This window comes from Arachis hypogaea, chromosome 9, assembly GCF_003086295.3.
Source record: "Arachis hypogaea cultivar Tifrunner chromosome 9, arahy.Tifrunner.gnm2.J5K5, whole genome shotgun sequence".
Lineage (NCBI taxonomy): Eukaryota > Viridiplantae > Streptophyta > Magnoliopsida > Fabales > Fabaceae > Arachis > Arachis hypogaea.
The window spans coordinates 83,308,671-83,319,945 of NC_092044.1; the positions used below are offsets into that span (position 1 = coordinate 83,308,671).

The following is an 11,275-nucleotide window of genomic DNA, read 5'->3' on the forward strand; positions in this document are numbered from 1 at the left end:
GAAGACATGGCAGCCGAAAACAACAACAATGCCAACAATGCAAGGAAGGTGCTGGGTGACTTTACTGCACCTACTCCCGACTTCTATGGGAGAAGCATCTCTATCCCTGCCATTGGAGAAAACAACTTTGAGCTTAAGCCTCAATTAGTTTCTCTGATGCAACAGAATTGCAAGTTCCATGGACTTCCATTGGAAGATCCTCATCAGTTTTTAGCTGAGTTCTTGCAAATCTGTGACACTGTCAAGACTAATGGGGTTGACCCTGAGGTCTACAGACTTATGCTATTCCCTTTTGCTATAAGAGACAGAGCTAGGATATGGTTGGACTCACAACCTAAAGAAAGCCTGAACTCTTGGGAAAAGCTAGTCAATGCCTTCTTGGCAAAGTTCTTTCCACCTCAAAAATTGAGCAAGCTTAGAGTTGAAGTCCAAACCTTCAGACAGAAGGAAGGTGAATCCCTCTATGAAGCTTGGGAAAGATACAAACAATTGATTAGAAAGTGCCCTTCTGACATGCTTTCTGAATGGAGCATCATAGGTATCTTCTATGATGGTCTGTCTGAACTGTCCAAGATGTCTTCGGATAGTTCTGCTGGAGGATCTCTTCATCTAAAGAAGATGCCTGCAGAAGCTCAAGAACTAATTGAAATGGTTGCAAATAACCAATTCATGTACACTTCTGAAAGGAATCCTGCGAACAATGGGACAAATCAGAAGAAAGGAGTTCTTGAGATTGATACTCTGAATGCCATATTGGCTCAGAACAAAATATTGACTCAGCAAGTCAATATGATTTCTCAAAGTCTGTCTGGAATGCAAGCTGCACCAGGCAGTGCTAAGGACGCTTCATCTGAAGAAGAAGCTTATGATCCTGAGAACCCTTCAATGAAATAGGTGAATTACATGGGAGACTCCTATGGAAACACCTATAATTCTTCATGGAGAAATCATCCAAATCTCTCATGGAAGGATCAATAGAGACCTCAACAAGGTTTCAACAACAATAATGGTGGAAGAAACAGGTTTAGCAATGGCAAGCCTTTTCCATCATCTTCTCAGCGACAGACAGAGAATTCTAAGCAGAGCCACTCTGACTTAGCAACCATGGTCTCTGATCTAATCAAAACCACTCAAAATTTCATGACTGAAACAAGGTCCTCCATTAGAAACTTGGAGGCACAAGTGGGACAGCTGAGCAAGAAAATTACTGAACTCCCTCCTAGTACTCTTCCAAGCAATACAGAAGAGAATCCAAAAGGAGAATGCAAGGCCATTAACATGACCCACATGGCCGAACTTGGAGAGGAGGAAGAGGCAGTGATCGCCACTGAGGAAGACCTCAATGGACGTCTACTGGCCTCCAATGAGTTCCCTAATGAGGAACCATGGGAATCTGAGGCTCATAATGAGACCATAGAGATTCCATTGGATTTACTTTTGACATTCATGAGCTCTGATGAATATTCTTCCTCTGAAGAGGATGAAGATGTCACTGAAGAACAAGTTGCTAAATACCTTGGATCAATCATGAAGCTAAATGACAAGTTATTTGGTAATGAGACTTGGGAGGATGAACCCCCTTTGCTCACCAAAGAATTGGATAACTTGTCTAGGCAGAAATTACCTCAAAAGAGACAAGATTCTGGGAAGTTCTCAATACCTTATGCCATAGGCACCATGACCTTTAAGAAGGCCTTGTGTGACCTAGGGTCAAGTGTAAACCTCATGCCTCTCTCTGTAATGGAGAAGCTAGGGATCTTTGAGGTACAAGCTGCAAGAATCTCACTAGAGATGGCAGACAATTCAAGAAAACAAGCTTATGGGCTTGTAGAGGATGTTCTGGTAAAGATTGAAGACCATTACATCCCTGCTGATTTCATAGTCCTAGAAACTGGAAAGTGCATGGATGAATCCATCATCCTTGGAAGACCCTTCCTAGCCACAGCAAAGGCTGTGATTGATGTGGACAGAGGAGAATTGATCATTCAAGTGAATAAAGAATCCCTTGTGTTTAAGGCTCAAGGATATCCCTCTGTAACCATGGAGAGGAAGCATGAAGAGCTTCTCTCAGAACAGAGTCAAACAGAGCCCCCACAGTCAAACTCTGAGTTTGGTGTTGGGAGGCCACAACCAAATTCTAAGTTTGCTGTTGAACCCCCACATTCAAACTCTAAGTTTGGTGTTGGGAGGTTCCAACATTGCTCTGAGTATCTGTGAGGCTCCATGAGAGCCCACTGTCAAGCTACTGACATTAAAGAAGCGCTTGTTGGGAGGCAACCCAATGTTATATTTATCTAATTTTCCTTTGTTATTTGATATTTTCTGTAGGTTGATGATCATGGGAAGTCACAAAATCAATTGAAAAAGCAAAAATAGAATAAAAAACAGAAAGAAAAATAGCACACCCTGGAGGACGACCTTGTTGGCGTTTAAACGCCAGTAAGAGCAGCAAATGGGCGTTTAACGCCCAGTCTGGCACCATTCTGGGCGTTTAACGCCAGAAAGGGGCACCAGACTGGCGTTAAACGCCAGGAAAGGGCAAGAAGCTGGCGTTAAACACCAGAAATGGGCACCAGCCCGGCGTTTAACATCAGAATTGGCATAAAGAGCATTTTTGCTCGCCACTTGGTGCAGGGATGACTTTTCCTTGACACCTCAGGATCTGTGGACCCCACAGGATCCCCACCTACCCCACCACTCTCTCTCTTCTTCACCAATCACCTCAACACCTCTTCTCCAAAAACCCTCATCTATCAAATCCCATCTTTCTCTTCACCACTCACATCCATCCTTTATAAAACCCCACCTACCTCACCATTCAAATTCAAACCACTTTCCCTCCCAAACCCACCCTCACATAGCTGAACCTTACCCCTCCCTCCACTCCTATATAAACCCATCTTTACCACCTCATTTTCACACAAACTAAACACTACTTCTCTCCCTTTGGCCAAACCACAAAGCCATCTCCATCTCCTTCATTTCTTTTTCTTCTACTCTCTTCTTTCTTCTTTTGCTCGAGGACGAGCAAACCTTTTAAGTTTGGTGTGGTAAAAGCATTGCTTTTTGTTTTTCCATAACCATTTATGGCATCCAAGGCCGGAAAAACCTCTAGAAAGAGGAAAGGGAAGGCAAAAGCTTCCACCTCCGAGTCATGGGAGATGGAGAGATTCATCTCAAGGGTGCATTAAGACCACTTCTATGAAGTTGTGGCCATGAAGAAGGTGATCCCCGAGGTCCCTTTCAAACTCAAAAAGAGTGAATACCCGGAGATCTGACATGAGATTCGAAGAAGAGGTTGGGAAGTTCTTACCAACCCTATTCAACAAGTCAGAATCTTAATAGTTCAAGAGTTCTATACCAATGCATGGATCACCAAGAGCCATGATCAAAGTGTGAACCCGAACCCAAAGAATTGGCTTACAATGGTTCGGGGGAAATGCTTAGATTTTAGTCCGAAAAATGTAAGGTTGGCATTCAACTTGCCCATGATGCAAGGAGATGAACACCCTTACACTAGAAGGGTCAACTTTGGTCAAAGGTTGGACCAAGTCCTCATAGACATCTGTGAAGAGGACGCTCAATGGAAGAGAGATTCAAGAGGGAAGCCGGTTCAACTAAGAAGGCATGACCTCAAGCCCGTGGCTAGGGGATGGTTGGAGTTTATCCAACGCTCAATCATTCCCACTAGCAACCGGTCCGAAGTTACTATAGACCGGGCCATCATGATTCATAGCATCATGATTGGAGAAGAAATAGAAGTTCATGAGGTTATAGCCCAAGAACTTTATAAGGTGGTGGACAAGTCCTCTACCTTGGCAAGGTTAGCCTTTCCTCATCTCATTTGTCACATCTGTTATTCAGTTGGAGTTGACATAGAGGGAGACATCCTAATTGATGAGGACAAGCCCATCACTAAGAAAAGGATGGAGCAAACAAGAGATCCCACTCATCATGAAATCCCTGAGATGCCTCAAGGGATGCACTTTCCTCCACAAAACTATTGGAAGCAAATCAACACCTCCCTAGGAGAATTGAGTTCCAACATGGGACAACTAAGGGTGGAGCACCAAGAACATTCCATTCTCCTCCATGAAATTAGAGAAGATCAAAGAATCATGAGAGAGGAGCAACAAAGACAAGGAAGAGACATTGAGGAGCTCAAGCACTCCATAAGATCTTCAAGAGGAACAACAAGCCGCCATCACTAAGGTGGACCCGTTCCTTAATCTCCTTGTTCTTTATTTTCCTGTTTTTCGAATTTTTATGCTTATGTTCATCATCTATGTTTGTGTCCTGTGATCATTAGTGTCTTAGTGTCTATGCCTTAAAGTTATGAATGTCCTATGAATCCATCACCTTTCTTAAATGAAAAATGTTCTTAACTGGAAAAGAGAAGAATTGCATGAATTTTGAATTTTATAGCAGATTAATCATTTTGATGTGGTGGCAATACTTTGACTTCTGAATGTATGCTTGAATAGTGCATATGTCTTTTGAATTTGTTGTTCATGAATGTGGGCTCTTGAAAAAATGATGAAAAAGGAGACATGTTACTGAGGATCTGAAAAATCATAAAAATGATTCTTGAAGCAAGAAAAAGCATTGAATTCAAAAAAAAAAAAAGAAAAAAAGGAGATTATGTGCGAAAAAAAAAGAGAGGAAAAAGAAAAAGAAAGAAAAAAATAAATAAAAATAAAAATAATAATAAAGTCGTGATCCAAGGCAAAAAGAGTGTGCTTAAGAACCCTGGACACCTCTAATTGGGGACTCTAGCAAAGCTGAGTCATAATCTGAAAAGGTTCACCCAGTTATGTGTCTGTGGCATGTATGTATCCGGTGGTAATACTGGAAGACAGAGTGCTTTGGGCCACGGCCAAGACTCATAAAGTAGCTATGTTCAAGAATCATCATACTTAACTAGGAGAATCAATAACACTATCTGGATTCTGAGTTCCTATAGAAGCCCATCATTCTGAATTTTAAAGGATAAAGTGAGATGCCAAAACTGTTCAGAGGCAAAAAGTTAAAAGCCCCGCTCATCTAATTAATACTGATCTTCATAGATGTTTTTGGAATTCATTGCATATTCTCTTATTTTTATCTTATTTGATCTTCAGTTTCTTGGGGACAAGCAACAATTTAAGTTTGGTGTTGTGATGAGCGGATAATTTATACGCTTTTTTAGCATTGTTTTTAGTATGTTTTTAGTATGTTTTAGTTAGTTTTTATTATATTTTTATTAGTTTTTAGTTAAAATTCACTTTTCTGGACTTTACTATGAGTTTGTGTGTTTTTCTGTGATTTTAGGTATTTTCTGGCTGAAATTGAGGGACCTAAGCAAAAATCTGATTCAGAGGCTGAAAAGGACTGCAGATGCTGTTGGATTCTGACCTCCCTGCACTCGAAGTAAATTTTCTGGAGCTACAGAACCCCAATTGGCGCGCTCTCAACTGCGTTGGAAAGTAGACATCCTGGGCTTTCCAGCAATGTATAATAGTGCATACTTTTCCCGAGATTTGATGGCCCAAACAGGCGTTCCAAGTCAGCTCAAGAATTCTGGCGTAAAACGCCGGAACGGGCACAAGAATGGGAGTTAAACGCCCAAACTGGCACAAAAGCTGGCGTTTAACTCCAAGAAGAGTCTCTACACATGAAAGCTTCAATGCTCAGCCCAAGCACACACCAAGTGGGCCCGGAAGTGGATTTTTATGTCATTTACTCATCTCTGTAAACCCTAGGATACTAGTTCTCTACAAATAGGACCTTTTGCTATTGTATTTACATCTTTTGATCACTTTAGATCTTAGATCAGATCTTGGTTCTTCTGGTTCCCTCTCTGGGGCCGAAGCCAATGATCACTATTATCACTTATGTATTTTCAACGGTGGAGTTTCTACACACCATAGATTAAGGTGTGGAGCTCTGCTGTACCTCGAGTATTAATGCAATTACTCTTGTTCTTCTATTCAATTCAGCTTATTCTTGTTCTAAGATATTCATTTTCACCCAAGAACATGGTGAATGTGATGATTATGTGACACTCATCATCATTCTCACTTATGAACGAGTGCATGACAACCACTTCTGTTCTACAAGAAAACAAGGCTTGAATGTTTATCTCTTGGATCCCTTAATCGGAATCTTCGTGGTATAAGCTAGAATTGATAGCATCATTCAAGAGAATCTGGAAGGTCTAAACCTTGTCTGTGGTATTCTGAGTAGGATTCAATGATTGAATGACTATGACGAGCTTCAAACTCCTGAAGGCTGGGCGTTAGTGACAGACGCAAAAGAATCAATGGATTTTATTCCAACCTGATTGAGAACCGACAGATGATTAGCCATGCCGTGATAGGGTGCGTTGAACATTTTCACTGAGAGGACGGGATTGTAGCCACTGACAACGGTGATGCCCAACATACAGCTTGCCATGGAAAGGAGTAAGAAGGATTGGATGAAGACAGTAGGAAAGCAGAAAGATGGAAGGGACAAAGCATCTCCATTCGCTTATCTGACGTTCTCACCAATGAATTATATAAGTATCTCTATCTTTACTTTATGCTTTATTCATATATCATCCATAACCATTTGAATCTGCCTGACTGAGATTTACAAGGTGACCATAGCTTGCTTCATACCAACAATCTCCATGGGATCGACCCTTACTCGCGTAAGGTTTATTACTTGGACGACCCAGTGCACTTGCTGGTTAGTTGTGCGAAGTTGTGATAAAGAATTGAGATTGTAATTGAGTGTACCATGTTGATGGCGCCATTGATGATCACAATTTCGTGCACCATGTACGCGTGACTGGCGCGTCAGACAAGCAATGCGTACGCGTGACCAGGATTTTTACTCATCGACGCATACGCGTGACGAGCGTCACATGCTGTAATTCACAGAAAATGCTGGGGGCAATTTCTGGGCTTATTTTTGGCCCAGTTTCAAGCCCGAAAACACAGATTAGAGGCTGCAGAGTGGGGGAATCGAGACACACTGATCATTATTCACATAATTTTAGGTTTTAGATGTAGTTTTTTAGAGAGAGAAGCTCTCTCCTATCTCTAGGTTTTTAGGGTCTTTAGGTTTAGTCTTTCTCAATTTCAGATTTCTATTATGCTTTAATTTAGTTTTTCTTCTACTCTTATTTATTCTAGTACCTTAGTTCATCTATTCCTCTTATTGATTTATCTATTTTTCCAATTTAGTTTATGAATTCTCTATGTTAGATTCAATTTCCTTTTTAATGCAATTTGAGGCATTTCATGTTTATTGCTTCTCTCTCCATTTGTTATTATTGAGTCATTGCGATTATTGGTCTTAGATTTTACATTCCCTTGTTAGTTTTCCATGTTTTTATTTTGTGCCTTCCAAGTGTTTAATAAAATGCTTAGGAGGATTTTAATTTAGATTTTTATGTTCTTAACTTGGATTGATTATTTAGAGACTCTTGAGTTATCAAAGGTCTTTTATTGATTGGTAATTGGAAATTGCTAATTGACTTGTATGCCACTAACTCTAGTCTTTTCTTAGAAGTTGACTAGGACTTGTGGACTCAAGTTAATTCACTCACTTGACTAACCTTCATTGTTAGAGGTTAACTAAGTGAAAGCAAAAGGCAACTACCATCACAATTGATAATGACAATTAGGATAGGACTTCTAATTTTCTTTCCTTGCTAAGAGCTTATTTAATTATTAATTTATCTTCTTACCATTTTACTTTCTTGTTCCTTATTTCAAAAACCCCAAAAAGATATTTTTCCATAACCAGTAGTAAAAACACTTCCATGCAATTCCTTGAGAGATGACCCGAGATTTAAATACTTTGGTCTATTTTTATTGGGTTTGCATTGTGACAAACAAATTAAATTTGATTGAGGATAATTTGTCAGTTTAGAACTATACTTGCAACGTGACTATTTTAAGAAATTCTTTACCGACGATTTCCCCTCATCAGAAGGGTACCAGGATTTGGAGGATTCTGTGGCTGAGGGCACCGAGGAGGTGTTTAGAGTGCTAAAATAACAAGTCGGAGTTCTTGCTCTCAACTTGAACTTGTCACCTCTTCACCCCGACAAGGTCGTTATTGATGGGGAGATTGTTTTTTCCCCTCGTCCTCTTACTGATTCCGAGTTGAAGACTACTAGGCAATGCATCATTGAGTCTCCTCCTCATGTAGTTAATGCATCCGAGGAGTTAAAGCTGAGCTCTTCCATCCAACCTGATGTTGTCCTGACCTCTGCTGCCGAAGAGGTTCCTCCGACCCCTCCGACTTCTGTGGCCGACCTGACTTCCCCTCCAGATGGTGATTCTAATCATCTTATTGTCCCTGTTTGAATTTGTTCTTAAGGCCCGACTTATGGGTCCTTTTTTAAACTCCCTTATGTATGTTTTTGTTATCTGCGTTGGTTTCTAACTCTTGATCCTTAAGAAAAGGATCTTTAACGACTGCCACTATTTATTTGGATGCTTTTTAAACAGGACCCTTAACAAAGTAGCCTTTGCTTATATCTATTTGTGAATGCTGGTACAATAGACAATTTGCTATTTCACAAAGTCTTTTGGTAGAAGACTGGAAGTATTGCTTCTACTTAACATCCTTTAATTTTGCAAAGCTTTTATGAAAGCTTTCGCATAGCTTTTTGTGAAAGCTGTTAGTTAAACAGCTTCTTAGGATCTTTTGTTTGACAAGTTTTTCTGAAAACTTTTATGGAGTAGCCTTTCAAATGCTTTCTGTTTTCCATTAATTTAGCGAAAAACATTCAATTTGTTTTACTTTTGAATCGTTTTTCATAACTTAGGTTATTTTTGCGATGCATTTTGCTCTGCTCGAGGGCTTTTCAACTTGTAAGTCATTTGCCTTTTATTGCCGAGTTGTTATCATCATCTTTTTGCAACCTCTTTATACCGACTTGTACCTCGTCACTTTACCTTGCCGACTACAAAGGTTGGGCAACAGATTTTCGTGCTTTTTTGAGCTTAAGTCGGTGCGTATCGTAGTAATGGAAATAATGGAAATTTTAAGAAAGAGAAGTATTGTATTAGGTTTAGGTTAATCTCTCCTCTTAGATCTAGGTTTAATTCATGCTTTAATTCACTTCTCCTTTATCAATTCTTACTCTTCTCATCTTCCTCTTTCTAGTTATGTGCTTTAATAATTGTAATTCCTTATTTTGTTTTGGATAGATTGTTGTTCCTTTGTTTTCTTTCAATAATGCAATATTGAGGTAATTCATGATAATTGTAATTTCCTTGATTATTGTTGTGTAGTTAGAATTCATTCTTGTTGTGATTTACTATACTTTCCTTTGTACCTTCCAAGTGTTTGATTAAATGCTTGGGAGAATGTTAGAATAGAATTTTATGTTCTTGGCTTGAGAAGGTAACTTAGGATTTCTTGAGTTACTAGTGTCCAATTAATTGATAGTTGATAGCCATCGACTCTAGCCTTCATTAATCCAATTAGTGAAAAGCTAGGATTTATGGACTAGGATTGATATAACTCACTTGACTTTCCTTTGCTATTAGCTAGAGGATGACTTAGTGAGATTGATCCTTGTTACTATCATACTTGTGGCTAGTGATAATGATATAGGTCCTTGATCATCAAGCCTTGCCAAGACTATTTTGTTAATAAAATTTCATTTCCATTTACTTTTCATATTTCTCATCTAAAACCCCAAAATAAACAACCAATAACAAGAACACTACCCTGCAAGTCCTTTGAGAGACGACGCGAGGTTTAAATACTTCGGTTTATAGATTTTAGGGGTTTGTACTTATGACAAACAATCTTTTGTATGAAAGGATTATTGCTTGGTTTAGAAACTATACTTTACAACGAGATTTCATTAGTGAATTTCTAAGCCGTCAAAAATCCACTCATCATCCGGCCTATCAGAGCATTATAAGCGGAGGCCACATTGACGACAATGAAGTCGATGCTTAGAGTCTTAGTCTTCATCCCCCTTCCAAAAGTTGTGTGTAGGGAGATGAAGCCTAGTGACATGATAGGAGCATCTCCCAACCCAAAGAGTGTATCTGGATAGGCTTTTAGCTCCTTCTCGTCTAGTCCCAACTTATCAAATGCTGGCTTGAACAATATGTCGGCTGAGCTCCCTTGATCCAATAGAGTGCTGTGCTAATGACCATTAGCGAGAATCATTGTAATTACCACCGGATTGTCATGCCCGGGTATGATTCCCTGTCCATCTTCTCTGGTGAAAGAGATTGTGGGAAGGTCGAGTACATTATCTCTGACCTGGTAGACTTCTTTCAAATGCCTCTTCCGAGACGATTTGGTCAGCCCCCCTCTAGCAAATCCTCCTGATATCATATGAAAATGTTGTTCTGGAGTCTGTGGGGGCGGACCTCTCCACTCATGGTCTTTCTTATCTCTCTTCCTTTTCCCCTGATTGTCCGACCTTTCCATGAGATATCTATCCAGCCGACCTTCCCTGGTTAGCTTTTCTGTCACATTTTTTAGGTCATAGCAATCATTTGTGGAATGCCCGTACAACTTGTGGTATTCACCATATTCATTATGGCTTCCACCTTTTTTGTTTTTAATGGGACGTGGAGGAGGAAGCTTCTCGGTGTGACAGATTTTCCTATGACATCCACTAAGGAAACTCGTAGCGGGGTGTACGTGTGATATCTTTTGGGCTTCTCGGGTCCGACTTCTTCTTTTCTCTTGGACTCCCCCCTTTCTCCTTCGGCTGTTGAGGGTGCCCTGATTGCCAACTCGGCTCTCGTAACCTGGCATTTTCTTCCATATTGATGTACTTTTCGGCTAGCTTTTGTACATTGTTTAAGGAAGTCAGATGCCTCTTTGATATGGACTATGAGAAGGGTCCTTCTCGGAGACCATTAACAAGTCCCATTATTACTACCTCAGTAGGCAGGTCTTGGATTTCCAAGCATGCTTTGCTGAATCTTTCCATGTAGTCTCTCAGGGGTTCTCCGACCTCTTGTTTTACTTCGAGTAGGCTGGGTGCAAACTTGACCTTGTCTTTCTGGATCAAAAATTGGGTAAGGAATTTACACGAGAGATCGTCAAAACTTGATACCGACCTTGGGGGCAGGCTATTAAACCACTTCATAGCTGCTTTAGTCAATGTTGTCGGAAAGGCTTTGCAGCGAGTGGCATCCGAGGCGTCTTCTAAGTACATCCGACTTTTAAAATTGCTGAAGTAGTGCTTTGGGTCGGTTGTCCCATCATGTAGGTTCATGTCAAGGCTTTTGAAGTTTCTGGGAACTCTAGCTCTCAT

General features: G+C 40.3%; 1 protein-coding gene and 1 non-coding gene across 2 annotated transcripts; both read right to left on the reverse strand.

The window, feature by feature from the left end:
* Window positions 1-411: 411 nt before the first annotated feature.
* On the reverse strand, window positions 412-519 carry LOC112713813 (small nucleolar RNA R71). Its single transcript, XR_003158773.1, has one exon. It is a non-coding gene; the product is annotated as a small nucleolar RNA R71 (small nucleolar RNA).
* Window positions 520-10,846: 10,327 nt separating this feature from the next.
* On the reverse strand, window positions 10,847-11,275 carry LOC112709262 (uncharacterized). The gene has a single exon (XM_025761156.1). The coding sequence runs from the start codon at window positions 11,273-11,275 to the stop codon at window positions 10,847-10,849; it is 429 nt and encodes a 142-aa protein (XP_025616941.1).

Excerpts from the sequence above, each read along its gene's own strand:
- LOC112709262 (XM_025761156.1), bottom strand. The coding sequence starts at position 11,275 with ATGAGAGCTAGAGTTCCCAGAAACTTCAAAAGCCTTGACATGAACCTA.